The following is a 21,804-nucleotide window of genomic DNA, read 5'->3' as shown; positions in this document are numbered from 1 at the left end:
TGTGTGTAAGATAGAGTAAATAGAATAAATTTGTATCTTGTCCCTAAATTAGTAAAAGAAAATTTCTTGATATCGTAAATATATTAAGAATGATTGAAAAAAATTTCTTCACTCCATCTGCTATATATGTTTTGGTCTATGTAAATGACTCTCTCATGAAAGAGAGATTCTTGCGTAGGGCACCCGCACGGGACACGTGGTGGGGAGGGCCAATCACCGCCCAGCAGGGGGGGTGTTTTGGGTATTGCACATTAGGGAGCGGGGCATTTTCAGAAAAGATAAAAAATTTTCTTTCCTCTGATTGGGTGGCCGTAAGGCCACGTGGTGGGGAAGCCCCCACCTAAGTATTTTTCCTCATGAAATATACCAGAAAATTTTCTACAAGTTGTTTATCTACTTTTTCAACAATATCGTTGTCTTAAAGCTGAGACACATTTCTCTTATCACACTCCTAGTTGCAATAGAAGTTACGAATCATTTGTTTCATTCCAATTCAAATGCAGTTCCAAACAAAAGAAGAAACCATTGAGGTACCTGAAGCACGAAGAAGAAGCTACCTTATCCAAAACATATTTACCAACAAGTCCTCCAATCTCTGATCAAATTTCTGTTGTACCCTCACTCTCCAGCTTCCAAAGCTTCACTGAAAATCTTGAAACAAAACCCAACACCCACCAATGGTAATGAACTCCTTACTGCACCTCCCTAAACCCCATTTCCCTCCAACCTTCCATACACACCCAAAGCCCCAAACCCAACTCTCAAAGTCCACCAGTCAATATGGTAACCCGGAAACCATGGTGGGTAGTCTACTCGGGGCGGGTCTGACCCTGTCCCTGACGGTTATGGCACCCGCCTCAGCCGCTGAGCTACCGTTACTGGATTCTCTGCAGCTCACTGAACCTGCCAATGCCCTCTCCCTGCCCACATGGGCCATACACGTGTCCAGCGTCGTTGAATGGTGAGCATTTCTCTCATCCTATTGGGTCTTACATTTTGCAATTTATACTATTGGTTGCTGAAGTTGATTGTGAGTTTTTATTGTTGCAAGGATTACAGCAATGGTGTTGGTGTGGCAGTATGGTGAGAAGTCCGGGTTCGAATCGTGGAAAGGGCTGGCTTGGGGTATGGTGAGTTATAATCTCTTTTGAGTTTTTACAAATTGTTGCAAATTGGAGCGATCAGTGGTTCAATAGTTGGAACAGAGGAGCATTACATAACTTGACTGTGATGTACTTTTTAGCTAACCAAATCAGTGTAGGACCAATTAAGAATATTAACACTAGAGATGGACTGTTCCTGAATTGTTTAGACAACAATGTCCCAATAGACTAGAAATTTATAGCTAATAAATCCACAAAATTTCTACCCTATTGTTAAAGAAACTTGTCAAAAGGATTAGGGTTTAGTGAACACTGCTTTTAACTTGGGGTCGATCTTTTTGAATTGCGATTAGTTGTGGATTTTGATTTAGCTATAAGTTGCAAAGCTGGGTTTCCAAATTTTGAAAATAGTCCTTAGAAAAGATGGGTTGGTGGAGGAACTTTATGTAGAGCATGCTTTCTAGTTTTATTAGTATCTTAATGTCCACTGTCTTCTTAACTAAAGTTTTGGTGATTAGTGATTGAATCTGGTTGGTGCAGGTTCCCCTTCTTGGTGGAGCATTCTGTGCATGCACTTGGCATTTCTTTTATAACTCAGAGTCTCTTGAGGTAAGAACAGTCGTTTTCCATGTTTTTGAATGGGATTTGTAAAAGGAGATGATATAGTTGAAACATGGAACAGATTATTGATCATGATCATAAGCTGCAACAACTGATAGCGAAGACTTTTACGAATTTGTTCCTTGTATTAAGATAGGAATTGAGTTTTGAGACAATATATACAGTGACATTTTGCTTCTCATCCATGAGTTGTAGGTATTGGTGGCTCTTCAAGCAGCCCTGACAGTTATAGGCAATGCCACAATGTGTTTTGCTGCATATCGTATTTACAGATCAACTGAAGAACGCTCCAAGAAGCTTTGAAGTTTCTACAGAACAGACAAATCTCTTCCTATTTTTGCTTCAGTTAGGTACCAAAGGAAAGAAAGCAATTTCTTTGTCAGGGCGGTAAGGTTTACGTGTTGAGGAAGAAGCGCAGATTTACAAAATGAACCATGATAGTCAGTTTGTGCGCATGCAGCATGAACCAGGATTTTCCCAGTGCCAAAAACTGAATATAATTTCGATTTGATCATTTTCATTTGAAGGCCTCTGTTCTATGACAAAATGTTGGAGAGTCTCACGGTCAGGTGTCACCGTGTTGTAGCCACAATTCTTCAGATGAGAATGTAGTTTATAGTCTAGCTAGGCTTTCTTCGTTGAGTGGTGCTGTAATTGTTTGTTATGCTCTTTTTTAAATATAATTCATGCATGTAGTGTTGAAACTTGAAATTGAGTACCGTTCTTCTCTCTCTTGTTCTGGAAAAAAAGAAGTATAAAGAGATATAGAACGTTTGCTACAAAATAGTCCTTTTGTGTTTATTGCCAATTTTGAAAACTACGACGGCATCATCGATTGTCCTTGTGGTATCAATTATTGATCAATAATGCGCGCAGTCGATCAGTTCTATTTTTTTTTTTCTTGTTTAATTCTGTACTGCTGTGTTTGGTTAGTTTGGTAGAGTGCAAATGCTAGTTTGCACACCAATGGATTGCCATTTATTGTTTTCAAAGCTAAGTGAGGCTAAAATGCAGAAGCGTACTCTGTGTAATCTCAATAAAGAAATGAATGTATCCACCACAACATTACATATGTATAATTAGATCACGAGAATTGCTTCCTAGTCAAGCCATAAAGTAAGAGTGTGGAGCAACATTGATGTGTCGCTAACAATTCATGTGAGTTTCTGGGCGTGCAACTGTATAAGCCTTTAAACTCATGACCTCTCTCACCAGTCCTAGTCAAGCACAGAGGTGTACCTATAAGGGCTGCCGCGGTGGTGGAGCAGCTAAGCTTTAGCTAGCAGGGTCCTCCACTCCTCCCTTTATTTCTTCTCTCACAAAATGTATTTTAGATGCTACAGTTGGCTATTGGTGAAATTTTGCATCGAACTATGAATGCTTTTCTCCCTTTTCCCCAAGGCCACCAACCCTTTTAGAACTAAAAAAAAGATGTAAAACCTATCACTTTATGCCAAGAACCACCCAATGTGAAATTCATGTGTACCACCCATGAAACTTGGACCATTATTTGGTGTTGTATTGGTCCTTGGATAGTGACCACGATTGAATGTGAAGTTGTTATCAAAGAATGTATATCATACTCAACACTCATCTCATTTATATGTCATGATGCTCTACACTAGAAAGAGTTAGCGAAATGCTTAGTCTTATCTTTTGTCTCTGAAAATTTACAAGCTAAAAATAAAATTTTGATATCATACTAGATAATATTGTGGGACAATGACAATGTTTTTCTAATTTTAACAAAAGAAATTTTGTCGGTACTAATAAATAGCTTGTTGCTATTGGGATTCCACATATTAAAATTTTCCTAACAGTTATATGAACTTAAATCTCTCTCCTATATCATTGCTGTTCTAGCTAATTTTCAGATACAGATTGATGCATAATGCGTTCTGGCGTTTCTGCTGCTACCACACGGTGCGTGTCTTTCACTTTCAAAGGAGCTTTATTGCTTTGCAAATCTTAGCTTCTGTATCTTCAAAGCAATTAAGCTCAGTCAATGGAGGGCCCTGAGCAAAGACATGTAAACTACTTGAATGGTGGAGCAAAGTTCAAGTGTAAAATCACACATTTATTCTTCGCTTCAAACTTTAATTTAGGTAGGTGAGGCTGAGAGAGCAACTTCCGACCACACTCTTGAAAGAGATTGAAGAATAAGGTTTCTAAACAACTACAGAATGATGAAGCTGACCGTCTCATTTGTCACCGCGCATTTAACTCCGTTTAGACATCTACTGATGCACCGAGTTATAACTAACGCAATGAAAGCATATCATTTGCACTTATGTTTATTGCTTTTAGCAACATGTTTTGCTTTATTTTCATTTAGTTCTTACTTCTAGTTAAAAATTTCTTTAGGATCTGATCATGAGGTGTTTGTTAACTAATGTACTCTGATAATTTTTTAGTAAACAAGTTAAATAGCTGTCGTTTTCCGCTCAAAAAGAAAAAAAAACAAAAAAAAAAGCCTTCCCTCTTCATTTATATACAGGCAGCTGCAAACTCATTCCATACCTGAATGAACAAGTATCAGATCAAAAAAGAAGAAATCACTATGTTTATCTTCTTCATACTGTATACTACTTTTATGGATGAACACTCCATTTGCTTTATGTACAGGATCAGAAAGATTCTGAGTTTTTCACAGTCCCTACCAATTCCATCATTGAACTTCAAGAAAATAAGTGAAAATCAAGGTTCCTTTGTAGATTTGTGTGTGAGATTTATTGGGGGGCTTTTGAACTTTGGCAAATCATGGGAGGCTGGGGGCCATTTTAATTTTTTTTCCCAAAAGCAAAGATTAGAAGGTCCCTTGCCACAAAAGCTAGGGTACACGAAAGCTTTGATTTCAGGAGTGTTGTTCTATTAACAAAGTTGGAGCATTCAAATGGGTTAATGCTCTTTTTGGCACCATTAAAATTCAAAAACTTGTTCATCAAAGTAGACCATTTTCAAGGAGCCTTTCTTTTGCTCAGTTTGATGTCTTTCTTGCAAAAGCTCGAACTCTCTTTCTCTTTGCTTTTTGGGCCTCGATCATCATTTTGCTAATCAGTTTTGTGCTAGCTCCTTCATTGCCAATTCCCTACTTTTTTTTTTGAAGTTTTTCAACTCAGATGGCGCCATTTATCAAGCTTCAAGTGAATGAATGTATGCATATTCTAGGTACCCCAGAATTCAATTGTGTTCTAAAATGGGGCCATTGTTTAATCATCATCCGGAAATCTATCATAGAAAATTATTAATTGCTTAACTAATGGTTCTGTCACTTTCTGTAATATTTGCCCCTTTTAAGATAATTTGATCGGTGCAATTAGTAGTGTATTCTATATAGTAATCCAACTAGTCCAATTATAGTAATGGGACATGTATTAAACAAACATGTGGCTTCAACAGCATGACTATTAGAAAAGAGTTGAGAAATTAATCAAACACTAATCATACTCCTATATGTTAGTCGCTTCGATTTAGCTCACGTCATAAATGGATTTGAAAGCAAGAATGTTTCGAAAATCTAAAGAGTTAATAGACGCAAACTTGGAGAGATGCACGAGTCATTTTTGTGATGAATCACTATAATTTATGCATACTGTCATTGTGTCGTAACATACCAAAATGAACAATGGTTGAATCAATATATTTCTTATAACAAAACCATTCCATAACGTAGTAGATCATTAAATCACTCATTAAGCATCAAACTGAAGACATTATAGCACAGAATTTGACACCATGGCTCACCAAAGAAATCCTTGGAAGATTTAGAAATGATGCATGAATAATAAAATTGTCAGAACAAAACATTGATACAAGGCACCAGCCATTGTGGACTGCCCGAACTGCCCCTCCTCTTATTTGTGGTTAGAACTTAGAACCAAGAAACTTTCCAAGAGAGAAAGACTCCCTAAACCCAAAGGGGCATGGTCGTACTTTCGGCCTTAAACCCAAAAGCCAATAAGCGAAATGGGGACCTACTAAGCTGCGACGGGACCATCACTCTCTCTCTCTTGCTTTAAACAAAAGTAAGTCAAAAACGCTTTCTCTTGTACTCTCTCTCTCCAAAGCTTCGATTGAGGAAGCAAAGCAAAAGCAAAATCAAACAGACCCGGATTTATCTGAGTCACATCCCACACGATTAATCCCACTACCACTAGAAACTATTGAAGGACTCACCAAGTACTACTACTCCTATTGCTGCCAGTGTCATACTGCTCCATTTGCATTTCTCTGAACTTGAGAGAGAGAAATACCACCTGGGTCTTTCTCAATTCCCAAAACAGAGACTTGGGTTTTTCTGGGTTTATCCCGAAGCTTCCAAAGACTCCTGCTTTTTGAAGCTTCATTTCTGGGTGCAATGGCCGCTTCAGGCGGGTATAATTACCGAGATGCCACTACTCAGAGAAGCTCTTTCAAGGTGGATAGGCCTCTTTCTGTCAATTCCAACCCCAAGTCTGCTGTAAAGTCCAAGCCTTTGCTTCCTCCTCGCCGGAACAGCACTGGCTCTATTGGTGGTGCTGCTGCCTCTAAGGATAATACTGGAGGTGGGTTTTTGTTTCTGGGTTCAAGCATTTTGTGGTTGAGATGTTGGTGACTTGTTTACTGTTTTTGCTGGTGGTTTTGGGTTTGAAATGTTTGAAGGAATGTTTGTATGTGAAGAAAAGAGAAATACTATTATTGCCAGAAACTGTGGTACGCTTTGACTAATATAGGCAATAATGTGGTATTCTTTTCTGGGGATGATGGATTGCTATTCCATATTATTGGTTCCAAGTTCCAATGCATTTCAATTTAGGGAGAATTTGTGTCTTAAGAATTGTGAGTTGGGATACATAGAAATTTTTGGTTTTGAAGTTGAATTGATGTGGAGTCTGTAAACCAAGTTAATGGTGTAAGAATATGCCTGTGAAAATGGTTTTCGACATGAATATGGTTCAGGAAAGAGCTCGGGGAGTTATTAATGAGGCTTTGATTTCTTGCCTGCTATGTGCGGAAGACTCCAGCCTCTTTTCTTTAAACTTATGTTGTATATAGGATTCGTGTCAAATAATTGGTAGATTTGAATGCTAGATTAGTGGGTAGTTTTTAATCTTTGTTGGAGAAAGTAATTGTCATTTTCTACTGTAGGTTGTCATGGTAATTAGTAGTCTTCCTGTTTCACTTGCATCTTGCATCACTTTTCCCTAACTGTATATTTATTCAAATCACTGGGATCTGAGCAATTCTTCCCTGAATTCCTTTTACTATCCTATATTTTAAGTTTTTGAAATGTTAAATTTATACCTGTTCATTTGACTTTGCTTTTCTTGGTATAGTTCCTGGAAGAGTCCGAGTAGCTGTGAGATTGCGGCCACGTAACTCTGATGAAATGATCTCAGATGCTGATTTTGCTGATATTGTAGAATTACAGCCGGAGGTACCTACTAATACTTGATTTATTGATAGCTAACTATCTTCCTATTATTACTATCTGCTTTCATGGTCCACGCAATTTAATCATTTTGTGTTCTGTTTCAGCTTAAAAGGTTGAAACTTCGGAGAAACAATTGGGACTTGGATACTTATGAGTTCGATGAAGTTCTCACAGAGTTTGCATCACAAAAGCGTGTTTATGAAGTAGTGGCAAAGCCTGTTGTGGAGGTGCATATACATAAAACTTCAGTTTCCAGCTTTTTACTTTTAGATTCATCTGTTACAAGTTGATAATTTGGACCCTTAATCGAAGCAAAAGTCTTCCTAGAAGTTTGGTCTATAGACTTTGTTTGAAGGTTCCAAATAATATACTTTTTTCTTTTATGTACATGTTCCTCATAGTTTTGCATCTTCATCCAAGTTATGTATGTTGAGAATATACACATCCCACATGGGAAAAATGGGACCTTGCCTATGGGTTTATAAGGGTTTGGGCCACTCCATCCATTGCCAATTGGTTTTGGATGTGAACCCCAGATTACTTTATCATGGTATCAGAGCGGGTTACCCACGTGTGCATGCCTCACGGCCTCACGGGCTCCACGTCACCCAAAGTTGTCCACGTGTATGGCTTGAAAATTTGCCACACGTGCGGAGGCGTGTTGAGAATATATACATCCCACATGGGAAAAATGGGACATTGCCTATGGGTTTATAAGGGTTTGGGCCACTCTATCCATTGCCAATTGGTTTTGGATGTGAACCCCAAATTACTTTATCAATGTACATAGGTTTGGATTCAATTGCCATGTGCACTATACCCTATACCCTAGCTGGTAGAACTAGGTTCCAAAAATTGTCATGGCTAGTATGCAACTTGCCCAGTTCGTGTCTTCTCTGCCAAGGACTGAGGGGATTCTGATCTCTGAATCCAGTACATAAGTAGGTCCAAAGAAGCCAATTGCCAACTTTTTGGCTGGGGATTTCGAGTTAGGATAGTGCATTAGAACTATTATTCATTAGATCAAAATTTGCTCAGATTTCGGCCTACAGTTCCTTTATATTCTAATTTCTATCCATTCATTTCATATGAAATATATAATCACGTATTCCTATTCGTATGGATGCAGAGTTTTTTCATTTTCTTCTGTATTTTGTGGAATTTCCTTCAAGTGACATGTCATCTTGTAATTTCCTTCACCAGAGTGTTCTGGAAGGTTATAATGGGACAGTCATGGCATATGGCCAGACTGGTACAGGAAAGACGTATACACTTGGACGACTTGGAGAGGAGGATACTGCTGCTCGTGGAATAATGGTCCGTGCCATGGAGGATATTTTAGCAGATGTATCTCTGGAGTCTGATTCTTTGTCAGTCTCGTATCTGCAGGTTGTTGAACTCTCAAGCTGGTGTTAGTCATTTCCTTAATAGCATTATATTATTGGTTTGTTACAAGTTTTTTTCAACCTTTTTCACTGATGAAACTAATGACTACGATGTAACTAATGACTACAATTTCTCATTTCTCTAACATTCTGGTTCTCTACATGTCAGCTTTACATGGAAACCATACATGACCTACTTGATCCTGGAAATGATAGCATTTCTATAGTGGAAGACCCCAAAACTGGTGATGTCTCACTACCAGGGGCTAGCCTAGTTGAAATCAGGGACCACAAGAGTTTTGTGGAACTACTAAGATTAGGGGAAGCTCACCGCTTTGCTACCAATACAAAACTGAATACTGAGTCTTCTCGTAGCCATGCTATTCTGATGGTAAGTAATCTATATTTATCTTTTTACGAGGCTTATTTGTTTAAAAGTGAATGGTTGGTGAAGATTTTCAAAGCTGATAATATTTAAGCATTAAGCGACATGCTTTATGCTAATTATAAAAGGAAGATTTCAAATGCTACAGGTACACGTAAAAAAGTCCGTAAAGGGAAGAGATTCAGCTCTTTCAAGCCAAAATGTCAACAACTCCCACACTGTTAAAAGTCTGAAGCCTCCTGTTGTTCGAAAGAGCAAGTTAATTGTGGTAGATCTTGCTGGTTCAGAGCGTATCGACAAATCAGGTGTGTGCATCTAGTGAATATATTAGAATTGTTTCCTAATTTTCTTTTGCTATATCCTGTTACAGTGACCTATTCCGGAGGAAAGATAGATCTCTCTAAATTCCTGCATTAATTATCTCAGAAAATTGAGATAACTTTAGGGGTTAAAAAAAAGAGATAGAAGGACTGATTCCCGGAGGTCTCATTTAGGTTTTTTTTGTTGATCTTTGTCGTATGCCAGGAAGTGAAGGACATACACTAGAGGAAGCCAAATCAATCAATCTCTCGTTAAGTGCACTGGGAAAGTGCATCAATGCATTGGCAGAGAACAGTGCACATATTCCTGTTCGAGATTCAAAACTTACAAGATTGCTTCGGGATTCATTTGGAGGTAAGATGGGATGTTTCATCTTCATATTTTACTACATTATATCAGGATACGATATCTCCATTCTGTGTATACTTTTGAAAGTTTTGAGTGGCTAGCTTGAGTGTATACTTTGGCCTTCTCAAATAGTTGATGGTTCCTGTTTTAAAGTCATATGTAGGTTGAAAGATTGTTTGATTTAGGACACTCACATCTTGCCCCGTAGGGTGGATTGTTTTTTAAAAATAAAAAATAAAAAATTTAGAATCCCCTATATTTTAAAAACTGTTTGTTTGCTAAAAGTAAATAAAATAAAGTGTTGTCTCCCAGGTCACTTTGCAAGCTAATTTTTACAGATAAATAAGGAAATTTCTCTCTACGTTTTTGACATTTCAACATTTGTAGATGCCTGATACCAGTAAATTTTAACAGGCACAGCAAGAACTTCACTGGTTGTTACTATCGGTCCATCTCCACGTCATCGAGGAGAGACGGCTAGTACTATTATGTTTGGACAGCGGGTGGGTTTCTAGAACTTTCCTTTTTTTTTTTTTTGAGTTTCATTCTGCCTCTCTGGAATAGTTGGGTAGTAACCTCTTGTAAAATTCTTCTAGCATTATTTAGCAATCTAATAGTCTTTTCATTGATGCATAACTATTATTTTGAAGATTCTTCTAAAAAAAAAAAAAAACTATTATTTTGAAGTTACTGAAATTGTGTTTACTCAGGCTATGAAAGTGGAGAATATGTTGAAATTGAAGGAGGAATTTGACTACAAAAGTTTGTCTAGAAGGCTAGATATACAATTAGACAAACTCATTGCAGAACATGAAAGACAGCAGAAAGCATTTGAGGATGAGATTGAAAGAATAGCCACGGAAGCACAAAATCAGATCTCAGAGGTTGAAAAGAACTATGCAGATGCACTGGAGGCAAGTTTTTGTTTCAATATCTGGAAAGTTGGCATTCACACGGGCATACAGTTAAAAATGTTTCAACATTGTTCTGTGGCTCATATAAGTTTTTTAAGGAAAGGAAGCAAAAATTATATATTTGTCCTGCTTACCTGGATTGTGTAAATTTGTTTATGCTTATTGAACTCCTTGTATTTCTCCCATGTAGAAGGAAAGATTGAAATATCAGAAAGACTATATGGAATCAATAAAAAAGCTTGAAGAGCAGTTGGTGATGAATCAGCCAAAGCATGACTTTGAAAAAGTCACAAATGGACCCAAGGACGATAAATCTAATGTGACATCGAGCAAAGAGGTATAATCCTCCACTTCGCTCTTGTTTTGTGCTCTTTGTGATAGCAGTGTCATAGTGAATTGTTTGTGTTTCACATGAGTTTCTGGCTTGTAGTTGAAATTTCTTATCTTCTATGGATTGTGAACTGATTCATCAGGTTGAGGACCTATTATATTTATACTTCTCTTTCTCACTGTTATTTTCCTGTTAAAATGAGAAAAGCGGGTAAATCAATTAGTAGATTTTTTTGAATGCCGCCGGTTCACTTACCAATGATCGTTGATTTTCAATTATCCATCCATATGGGTTTGCAGAATTCTGGGAAGAAAAACTGCCGTAGAAAGAATAATCAACTTGGTGCTTTATATATGTACGTATATATTAGTAAAAAAAGGTATAAACAGTTCAAAAGAAGGCAAACAGGTTACCCGGTAGGCCGGGTACAGGTACTACCTGCAACACCTTCTGTGGATAATACTTGCTACACTTTCTGCTGATATGTAAAAGTTTGTCACTGGGAGGGTATGGGTATTGTCGGTACTCGCCCACATGAATTTCTTCTATTTGTGGCTCTAAAGATGTTCTTGAATTTTTTATCTATTGCATGCCGGGAAGTAACATATCATCATGCATTTTATCAAGGTCAAAAGTTAAATGCTATGGATTGGTGATTGGAATACGTTGTGTGTCTTATGAAGATTGCTTGCTTCTTTTCTTTGTCATTTTAAGCACGAATTTATCTTGCTTTCCAGCTGCCTTTCACATTAAGCTTCTCCCACAGATCAAGTAGTGGTCCCTTGATTGAGATGATATATTTTCGTATTACTGCTGCCAATTTGATTTTTTAGCTCTTGTTTTCCGTTATATGTTGTGTTGAGGAGTATTCCTAACAATTTTATCATACATAGATTTGCAGGTTGCATGTTGAGGAAATTGATGACTTAAGAAAGTTGCTCCAGCGAGAGACAAGTCTTAGGAAGGCTGCTGAAGAGGAAACTAGTAATCTAAAGAGTCAACTGACTCAATGGAAAAGGTCAGAGGTGCGTTTTATCACCAGTTTAATGATTCTGATATCATATCATTGAACCGATTTTTGAAATCTTGCGGATGTTACATAGAACAATTCTTTTGATGTGGTAGGCAGCTGGAAATTCAGAGATCTTAAAGCTTCGTAAGATGCTGGAAGATGAGGCACATCAGAAGGAGAAACTTGAAGGAGAAATAGCAACATTTCACAGTCAATTGTTGCAACTGAGCTTTGATGCTGATGAGGTATGCTATATGTAGAGTTTTAAATCTTGTTGGGAATCATCTTTCTTCCTTTTTTATTTTTTAAATTTAAATTCAAATAAGCCAAGCTAGCCAAGCCTATTCAAGCTCAAGCTTGTCCAATAAATCGAGCTGAGCCGAGCCCAGCTCGGGCTTAAGAAAAATATTCAAGCCGAGCCGAGCTTGAGCATGGAAAAAAAAATTCAAGCTTTAGCCCGGCTCGAGCTCGATAAAAAGCAAATGAGCCAAACAAAATCACCTTGGTATTCACTCCAACTCGGCTCATTTACACCCCTAACTAAAAGCACCAATAATCGACTTAAATACCACCAGTTGGTAATTAAAAAACAAAAAATATTACCTCTTAAGAAAAAAAGATTATAGTCCAACTCCCCTTTTCTTCCAAGGCAGTGTTTAGTTAGAGTATCATCCCTCGGTCAGAAAAAAGATTATAGTTATTAGTATCCTTTTTTTCTCTTGATAGTGCTGGTGAGAAATGATAAAAATATGGTCCTGTTTGGTGACTGGTATGGTTTGACTAAGATGCTTCAAGTCAAAAACATAGAAACATTTATCACTCTCTAACCATGAGGGATGTATGCCATCAGCAAACACTCTAGCTCAAAATGGGGTGACATCTTTTAGAGAGACATGCCTTAGTGGCTTAGTGTAACTAGTGCAACAAGCCTTGCCTTGAATTTCTGCAGTGGCCAGGCAGGCTAAGGGATGTAAAATCTTTGTAAGGGGTTTAGAAAGGTAATGAGGCCATATCTGTGGACAATCTGATTAGTGTTGTAATGGCATAGGTATACAAGGAAATTTGGGAATGAGGTCTAAATTAGTTTCAATTCCCCAAATTACTTGGATTTGCAATTTCATATCCATAGTACTAGAAGTTTATGTTTCCAAGAACATGAATCTGAACTTTTGAAACAGTCAACTCTAGCAAAATTTGTAATGCTGGAGACTTGAACATTTTGAAATGGAACCAACACTCCACATATGAACAGGAACAATCAATTCCTCTACCTTTTTGTATTATTATATTTATTTCATTGGGTATTAAATAGCCCCATTTCATGCAATTCCATGGTTTCCAGAGTCTTGAAATGTGCATTAACACATATGCTCTTGCAGACAAGTAGACAACTTGATAGGAGTGGGCTTGGAAAAGTTGGTGGCCTTGACTCCCTCATGACTCAAGTTAGGCATCTACAGCTCAAGGAATCAGGAAATGAGGACAAAGCCTCAATAGCAAAAATTTTCGAACAAGGTTGCAGTTGCTCTAGTGCTCGCTTATTTTCACTTGATGCTATATTGTATAATATTCATCAATTTATTCTCTTGTTTTTCTTTTGTTTATCTATTACTAATGGTACATAAAATTATTAGTGGGATTGCAAAAGATCTTGTCATTACTTGAAGCTGAAGACAATGATGTGCGAATTCATGCCGTTAAAGTTGTAGCAAATCTTGCTGCTGAAGGTGATTTCATTTCTTTACCTCGTTTATCTTCCTTGCCTTGCTACTGCCATATTACATGCTTATATTCTGAAGTTCTCAAAATCAATGTACCAGCATGTTACTGATATTACCTGTGGCATAATGCTTAATTTCTTTTTTAGAACATCTCTTCAGATGTGGAGACTACAGAGTGATTGCATATGTAGAAGTATGTGTTTTATGCTTAATTTCTTTTTTAGAACATCTTTTCAGATGTGGAGACTACAGAGTGATTGCATATGTAGAAGTATGTGTTTTATGCTTGAAGTAGCATAGCATTTAGTTTTAAAGGACCACTCAATACCACAAGATCTTTGTGAGTTATCTAGGAGAGAAGAGGATTAAAAAACTAGCACAATTGATTTCTAAGATCTTTCTCTTCTTCTAAATATGTTGTTAAACATAGTGACTATTGAAGATGCTACAGGGATTTTGGCTTCAAGTCATGATCAATTGGCCTAAGAATAATTGATGCCAATTATTTTGAAATAAAAAAATTCATGTTGCGAACATCAATAGCTTGGCTATGTAAAAGTTAAAGATCTATGTTCTGTTTCATGGTCCAACTAGCAGTCACTAGTCCTTGGTAGAGGGCAAGTATAGTTACATGAAAAGATAGGTGAAGATTCATAAATTATTTTGTGTGGTGAAACTGAGTTCATCTGTTATCTATTTTTGCTTTAATGCTGTGTACAAAAATTGGGTCCCTCTTCCCTTGTAATATATTTTGGGTCATAATATTTTGCTGTTGAACTGGTTCTATATGTAGATTTCCTATTAGTTTCCATGCTGAATAAAGCTCGATCTCCAGATCTAGTATGATCACTTGAGATTCACTTCATAGCATCACTATAGTTAAGGCTACTGTGTAGCGAGCAATAATACCTGCTCCCCCATAATTTGCAGAAGCAAATCAGGAGAAAATTGTACAAGCTGGTGGTCTCACATCCTTGTTGATGTTACTCAAAACCTCTGACGATGAAACCATACATAGAGTTGCGGCAGGTGCCATTGCAAATTTAGCAATGAACGGTAAAAATATTGGTCCCTGGTTCATGATTCTTCATAGATATTGCCAATATTGGCTAATAAAGTCAGCTCTTCAATTTGGCTTTGAACTCAGAAACCAACCAGGAGCTGATAATGAATCAAGGGGGAATTAGTTTGTTATCTATGACAGCAGCCAACGGTGAAGATCCACAAACCCTTCGAATGGTTGCTGGAGCCATTGCTAATCTTTGCGGAAATGGTAAACTTTCTGACCTCTTTGAAGTTCATTTCTTCAACCTCTGTTAATTCTAGAAGACACCAAGTTGCAAGAAGTTCTGAATGAGTTCAAGTAAATCTGATGAAACTTTACTCCTACTTAGAATTAAATGAGAATGTAGGAAGCAAACTTTTAGCAACAGAGAAGTTACAGTACAGGCTACACCAGAATTAGATTTGATAATCATATTTCTATTGTGAGCAACTTTCTTCACGCTTGTATCTGTTGTCATTTTGCTAAATACTGTGTCTGGGTCACTGCAAACAAAGAACTATTTCTCTAGAGATAATAGAAGAGGGAGAAAAGAAGAGACAGAGGGAGCGGATAGTGGAGAAGAACTAGAGAGAAGCTGGGGTTTCATTTTAAACTTCTATGCTCCAGTCTGAAGAAAATTACATCATGGCCTAATTATGAGGCCTGTCAGACAATCAAACATAATAAGATCCCTTGCTAATTCAATTACAAGTATTTTCATGAATTAAACCCCTAATTCTCTTTATCAAATGGTTCAAAGCGGTAATCAGCTCAATTCCCTAATCATACCCTTAATCACATCAAATGCTAAAAGTAGGATCTCCATCATTCTTCAGCAGGGTGTTTCTTTATCTACTTTCCAGATAAAAACTAATTTACATCAGTATATTCTGCTGTCACTAACACCAATGAAATTGCATTGTTCAGATAAATTACAGAGCAAGCTAAGGGCTGAAGGTGGAATTAAGTCATTGCTAGGAATGGTCAGATGTGGGCATCCAGATGTTCTTGCACAAGTTGCTCGTGGGATTGCAAATTTCGCAAAATGCGAGTCTAGGGCATCTACACAAGGTAAAAGACTATCAGAAAGGTCTTCTTGTGGTTGTCTTCAAATGTATTCTGTGCTTATCAAATATTATTGAAGAATTACTGCATTGAAACATATACAGTTTAATCATCCTTTAGACTGAGCTAATGTGGTTATTTGGTTATTTAACTTTAGGGACCAAAAATGGGAGATCTCTTTTGATCGAGGACGGTGCACTTTCATGGATTGTACAGAATGCTAATAAAGAAGCCTCACCAATCAGGCGCCACATTGAACTAGCACTATGCCACTTAGCGCAACATGGTAAGCTTTCCTTCCTCTTTCTTATTATCACACAATGAAAACTCTAACCCTCTGTAGAAATTTGCTGTAGAAAGTTTGCTGAAAAATGTAGAATTCACTATTTTTCAGAAACAAATGCAAAAGACATGATCAGTGGTGGTGCCTTGTGGGAGCTTGTTCGCATTTCCCGAGACTGTTCACGCGAAGACATAAGAACTCTTGCATATCGAACACTAACTTCTAGCCCCACCTTCCAAGGTGAACTGAGGCGGCTGCGGATAGATAATTAAAGAGTTGTGGAATAAGAGAACTTGATATGAAAGTGTGGAGGATGTACAGCAAGTATTAGCCTAGAGTAATCTCAAGCATGAGGTATGATTCTTGCAGCACAAACAAAAAGGAATGCTTGCAACTGAAGTTCTACCATCTTGTTCCTGAGGAAGTCACCATCTTAGTCAGTATGCCTTTGTTTAGTCCTAAGGTTTAGTTAAAGTCTACACCCTAATCCCCTTATCATTATTATCGTTAGATTATGTTTTAAGTGAATTATTCCATCAGTGCTTCAAATTAGTTTGTACATTGATTTGTATATGAAACAAATAGGGAAACAAACTGAATTTTTTGCATCTCTTTGTAAATAAACTGTAATTGTCTTGCCGCCGGTGCTGAAACTTCAACAACCTCTGAATACCATCCTGGAAATTAGGACTCTCACCACTTTAACCTACCTACAATGCACAAACATACAGACAGAATTCCAAGACGAAGGCTTTTTGTATTTAAACAAAGAATTTCGAGACACTTTCCCTATGAATGTATGAAATTAAGGTTCCTGCTTCCTCGGCGCCTGCACAAGAGGCAGATTTTTTATTGGTACAATGGGTGTATCAAATTCAACTATAAGCCACATCGAACAACACAAACCCAATTGCTACACTAGCCTCGGATTCTGAAGCAGATGTAAGCCAAAGTCTATGATAACTCAATGGAAATTGATAACGGCAAATCACCTATTAAAGATTGAATCATTCTCTTAAAGACTGTATCAATGTCTTTATTTCCTTTTGTATTAATTACCTTGATTCTAGCTATCTGATTTTGTAACTGTTAATATCATTGAATCTCACAATCATTGTATATGGACCCAACTCTAATATAAATAGAAAAGCAATCTCAAGTTTGAGGTATGCAATCCAATTACAAAATCATTATCTTTCATGGTATCACAGCCCTAGTCTAACGACACAAATTTTTTTTTCCTCTCTCCCATCTTGTTACGATGACTACCTCCAGTACTACTTCCACTACCATCTCTTCCTCCAGCACCACTTCCAACTCTACGCCATCCATTACCAACTTCTTGAATATCAAACTCGATAGAACCAATTATTCCCTCTGGCTTGCTCAACTTGTTCCCACCTTGCGCAGTCGCAATCTGTTGGATTTCTCACTGAAGATGTATACATGAAGCAACCTACTGGATTTGTTGATGCTCAGTTCCCTAAGTTTGTTTGCAAATTAACCCGATCATTATATGGCCTCAAACAGGCACCACGGGCATGGTTTTCTTGCTTCTCCTCATACCTTGAAGAACTGGGTTTTATCTCTTCCATGGCTGACTCTTCCCTATTTGTCTACCATTCTGGAACGGTGCTAATTTACTTATTAATATATGTTGATGATATTCTGATCACGGGCAATAATTCATCCTCTATTGCTACACTTATTATTCATTTGGGCAAACTATTCTCTATGAAAGATCTCGGCAATCTTCATTATTTTTTGGGTATTGAAGTTCAACGTTCTGCTGCTGGTCTCTCCCTCACTCAATCTAAATATGCTCTGGATCTATTACGCCACACAGATATGCTTGATGCCAAACCCTATGCCACTCCAGCTGTAAGTGGTAAACGTTTAAGCATTAATGATGGTGATGCCTTATCTGATCCTACTGCTTTTCGAAGTGTTGTAGGCGCCCTTCAATACCTCACCATCACACGTCCGGATATTGCCTTTGCTGTTAATCAAGTTTGTCAATTTTTACATAAGCCTACTACCACACATTGGGTTGCAGTGAAACGTATTCTACGGTACATCAAGAAAACTCACAATCATGGTCTCTTTTATAGGCCTGGTTCTTTCAATATAAATGCTTTCTCTGATGCGGATTATGCTGGCGATCCAGATGACCGAATCTCCACTGGTGGCTCTTGCATCTATTTGGGTCCTAATCTCATATCTTGGTCTTCTAAGAAACAAGGAGGTGTCTCTCGGTCAAGCACAGAATCTGAATATCGTCAGCTTGCTTATACAGCAGCAACCATTTCATGGTTCCTCCATCTCTTCAAAGATCTCAAATTGCATCTCTCTTGTCCCACTTTATGGTGCGACAATATCAGTGCTCTTTCTCTAGCATCTAATCCAGTCTTTCACACACGGACACCCCATGTGGAGGTCGATTATCACTATGTCCGTGAAAAGGTGGTTCGACAAGAGCTTACAGTTCACTATCTCTGCACAACTAATATGATTGCAGATCTATTTACAAAAGGTTTGCCATCTGCTAGATTCTCTTCCCTAGTACTCAAGCTTCCTGTTCGTGCACGCCCCGTCAGCTTGCGGGGAGGTGATAACTCAATGGAAATTGATAACTGCAAATCACCTATTAAAGATTGAATCATTCTCTTAAAGACTGTATCAATGTCTTTATTTCCTTTTGTATTAATTACCTTGATTCTAGCTATCTGATTTTGTAACTGTTAATATCATTGAATCTCACAATCATTGTATATGGACCCAACTCTAATATAAATAGAAAAGCAATCTCAAGTTTGAGGTATGCAATCCAATTACAAAATCATTATCTTTCAGTCTAAGCAATATACCATCAGCAATTACACATTTAGCAATCATGAAGTAAATCAAAGAGTGGAAGAAGCAATTGAGCTGAGAACGAAAGTAAAAGATCAAGAGATTCACTAACGCATTTATGTTCAGTTTATTCAAAACTGAATTCAACATCTGCATAGGATTGGTTTTCATTAGGTAGGCTGTTTTTCTTATACTTTTATATCGCCATCCAAGCAGGGTCCATGCATAAACTAATCGCTAGAGAATGCAAGGTAACTTCTACAGGGCACTTGATGTATTGATGCTCCATGTGACATGACCTTATTTTAGTCATTGGTGTTATCCTAATGCTCTAACTGAGTGGTTCTATTCATACCTCCTAATTTAGGATTTAGACCCTCCTCAAATTTTTACATAATTTAAAACCCCGTTATACCCTCCTAGCAAAAAAAAAAAAAAAACAAAAAACAGAATCCACAGTCACCCGTTTCAATTTCATATGTCTCTCGGTTCACTTCCCCACCTCTCTTTAATTCTTCTCTATAATTACCATCTCTGTTCATTCACCTCTTTCTCAAGAAGTATCTCTCACACCTCAGGATTCGTACATTTCCTTTTGGTTTTTTTTTTCCCTTTCTCTCTAGTCATTTTGCATTGCAGCAACAATAGCATTTTTTTATTTTGTGAATTAGGAAAACAAGATAATGATAAGTCCGGTCCCCTCTCCCTCTTCTCATCTCTGTCACCTCACCCCTTTACTCTTTTCCAAAATTGTTTGATCTTTCTCGCTGGCAGATTTATTTTATGTATATATATATATGAGTGCGTAGAACTGGGAAAACATGAAGGTGAGTCCAGCAATTTTCTACGAAAGCTCATATTATGGAGATGAGAAATGGAGGAGCCGCATTGGTTAAGAAAGAAAAAATGAAAGAGAAAAAGTGGTGTAAATGGACAATTAAAGGGTAAAATAGTAAGTTCATGCTAAAAAAATTATGATACGAGATCTAATTATTAAATTTTTTTTTTTTTTATCAAATAAGAACTTCATTAATAAAACGAAGATTACAATGAGAATGGGAGATAAAAGCTTCAACCGAAACTTTTCCCACTTTAGACGTCAAAATGGACGTCTATACTGACGCACTGTTGAAGCCAAACTAAGCCCCGACTCCAAACATACTAAAAAACTTAACTAAAAAATACTAAACTGGCACCAGACTTAGTGGCAGAAACAACAAAACGTGTTGGAGCAGACTCAGCCAAGAACACCAACTCCCACCCAGAATCCACCTGGCCAGCAATTGATCGACCAAGCCAACACTCGTCGTTGCTTCGAACCCGATCAAAGGGAGTTCTGGACAGTCAGACCTAGGACTAAAGAAAATCCAACACCGTCATCCCACCACTACTCCAAAGCGCCATCACTTCCAACCCAACTCTTGACAGGAGAAACCTCCTAGAAAGCCAATAATGCTCGTCTATGCCACAGGCAGACTTTGTGCTGACTCTAAACTAGGCAGGAACGACCCTCAGGAAGGCCAAAGTGATGATTGGTTCTGCCACATCTTGCAGTGCCTTATTACCCACAAAACAAAACAAAAATAAAGCTAAGCCCTAAAACACTAATAACCGCGGCCCACCAACAAGGGCCCAAAAACACAACCCCGACCCACGCCCAATCCACCGCCCAGAATTCCGGTGCTTCGTTGACCCCTAACGCCGCCGCCAGTCTCGCCCCACCATTGCGCCTGACCTGCATTCATCCGACAATATGGGCCTAGAGCCAAAGCCCTGACCCAAAAGTCACCCAGCCCAATTCGAAGTGGAAGATGGCCGAGTCCACCACGCATCCAGCCCGCCTGCAACTCCCTACCCGTCCCACCTGCAGCATCACCCGTCGTCTCTGCGCCGGCTGATCGAGGTGCATCCCACAAATCTGCCCTGAATCTCTACATGCCGGCTCACCAATCCCATCCCCATCCTCAGATCGGATCTCAGTAACCCAAACCCGATCGGAGACTTCCGATCAGATCTAAGCACCACCGATCCCAATCTCGTCGCCAAACGTACGTCACCACCAGGCGGCCACCCATCTCGCAGCGACGCCACCAGTCCCCCCCCCCCCCCCCCCGCCTGCAACCGAACCACCGCCGCCTCTCCCCTACAGAGCTTCCAACCGTTCTGGCCAGCGAAAGCACCCCCACACCTCCATTACTTCGATCGGGCTTACTCCATAGCAAACTACCAATGGGCACAAGGCCCCCTCTAGCCCGTCTGACGACGACGCCACGAGGGCGTGCCGTCGGACCGGGCATAAACTTTGACGGAAAGACAACTGCCGCCTAGGGTCTAATTATTAAATTGAGAGGTATGAATAGAACCATTCGCTCTAATTTTTAAGTTAAGTAACTGTTTTATTTATTTTATAGGTGAAAAAGAAAAATGAAAAGTTAATACCCCAATTTCGTAGAAGCAAGATCCCATAACTTTCTTACCAAAAAAAAAGAAAAGGACAGACCCGAGGCCATGATTCAAACTGTGGACATTTATTATAGCACATGATTTTTTCTCAAAATCGTATGTTCTTATTTTCTCAACAAATTTTTCACCTTCAAATAATAATTTATAAAAACTTCTCAAATTTATGGAATTCAAAAATCAAGACACAATTTTTTTTTTTTACTATTTTTCAAAGTCAAAAAACAATAAAAAATTAAAAAAAATTGTTTGTGGTTTTGGTGCTCCGTCAATTGGAACACTTTCTGAAATCATGTTCTAAGAATGGTAAGCTTATGGTATAGAAGAATTTGAAGAAAAATCGGCATGTCATTGCATTTCACGGGTGTCTCCATAACACCTTCCAACTTGCCAAACCCTGAAAAGCCTCATTTCTATTTAAACTGTTTTGAAAGTAAAAAAAGCAAGAAAATTCATTTGAAAAACAAAATTTGTTCTAAAATTCTGAAACCCCAAATTGAAATCCTATTGTCGAATTTGTGGTCTATTGGTTCAGTTGAAGTTA

General features: G+C 38.2%; 3 protein-coding genes across 4 annotated transcripts; all 3 read left to right on the top strand.

The window, feature by feature from the left end:
- Window positions 1–403: 403 nt before the first annotated feature.
- LOC133745403 (uncharacterized) lies at window positions 404–2,618 on the top strand. Of its 2 annotated transcripts, none has more exons than XM_062173468.1 (4): window positions 404–961; window positions 1,060–1,130; window positions 1,644–1,712; window positions 1,920–2,618. In XM_062173468.1, the coding sequence occupies exons 1-4, from the start codon at window positions 910–912 to the stop codon at window positions 2,025–2,027; spliced, it is 300 nt and encodes a 99-aa protein (XP_062029452.1). In that variant the 5' UTR covers window positions 404–909; the 3' UTR covers window positions 2,028–2,618. The 2 variants fall into 2 exon arrangements, with proteins under 2 accessions (XP_062029452.1, XP_062029451.1); XM_062173467.1 differs by having other exon boundaries at window positions 410–961; window positions 1,052–1,130.
- A 3,126-nt stretch (window positions 2,619–5,744) lies between these two features.
- Window positions 5,745–16,586, top strand: LOC133745224 (kinesin-like protein KIN-UA). The gene is made up of 19 exons (XM_062173257.1): window positions 5,745–6,268; window positions 7,040–7,140; window positions 7,242–7,364; window positions 8,341–8,526; window positions 8,692–8,913; window positions 9,056–9,212; window positions 9,433–9,582; window positions 9,991–10,079; window positions 10,287–10,490; window positions 10,681–10,827; window positions 11,715–11,846; window positions 11,947–12,078; window positions 13,213–13,348; window positions 13,468–13,560; window positions 14,485–14,610; window positions 14,702–14,827; window positions 15,527–15,670; window positions 15,822–15,950; window positions 16,059–16,586. The coding sequence occupies exons 1-19, from the start codon at window positions 6,082–6,084 to the stop codon at window positions 16,217–16,219; spliced, it is 2,745 nt and encodes a 914-aa protein (XP_062029241.1). The 5' UTR covers window positions 5,745–6,081; the 3' UTR covers window positions 16,220–16,586.
- A 1,095-nt stretch (window positions 16,587–17,681) lies between these two features.
- Window positions 17,682–18,605, top strand: LOC133744852 (uncharacterized mitochondrial protein AtMg00810-like). The gene has a single exon (XM_062172883.1). It carries the CDS (start codon window positions 17,682–17,684, stop codon window positions 18,603–18,605), a length of 924 nt encoding a protein of 307 aa, XP_062028867.1.
- The last annotated feature ends 3,199 nt before the right edge of the window (window positions 18,606–21,804 follow it).

This window comes from Rosa rugosa, chromosome 4, assembly GCF_958449725.1.
Source record: "Rosa rugosa chromosome 4, drRosRugo1.1, whole genome shotgun sequence".
Lineage (NCBI taxonomy): Eukaryota > Viridiplantae > Streptophyta > Magnoliopsida > Rosales > Rosaceae > Rosa > Rosa rugosa.
The sequence above is the reverse complement of the archived record's forward strand: the minus strand, read 5'-3'. Positions and strand labels throughout refer to the sequence as shown.

Coding starts and splice junctions, on each gene's coding strand:
- LOC133745403 (XM_062173467.1), top strand. CDS start 678: ATGGTAATGAACTCCTTACTGCACCTCCCTAAACCCCATTTCCCTCCA. Junction 962..1,051: donor GTGTCCAGCGTCGTTGAATG/GTGAGCATTTCT, acceptor TATTGTTGCAAG/GATTACAGCAATGGTGTTGG. Junction 1,713..1,919: donor ATAACTCAGAGTCTCTTGAG/GTAAGAACAGTC, acceptor CATGAGTTGTAG/GTATTGGTGGCTCTTCAAGC.
- LOC133745224 (XM_062173257.1), top strand. CDS start 6,082: ATGGCCGCTTCAGGCGGGTATAATTACCGAGATGCCACTACTCAGAGA. Junction 11,847..11,946: donor CTCAATGGAAAAGGTCAGAG/GTGCGTTTTATC, acceptor TTGATGTGGTAG/GCAGCTGGAAATTCAGAGAT. Junction 15,671..15,821: donor GTCTAGGGCATCTACACAAG/GTAAAAGACTAT, acceptor ATTTAACTTTAG/GGACCAAAAATGGGAGATCT.
- LOC133744852 (XM_062172883.1), top strand. CDS start 17,682: ATGAAAGATCTCGGCAATCTTCATTATTTTTTGGGTATTGAAGTTCAA.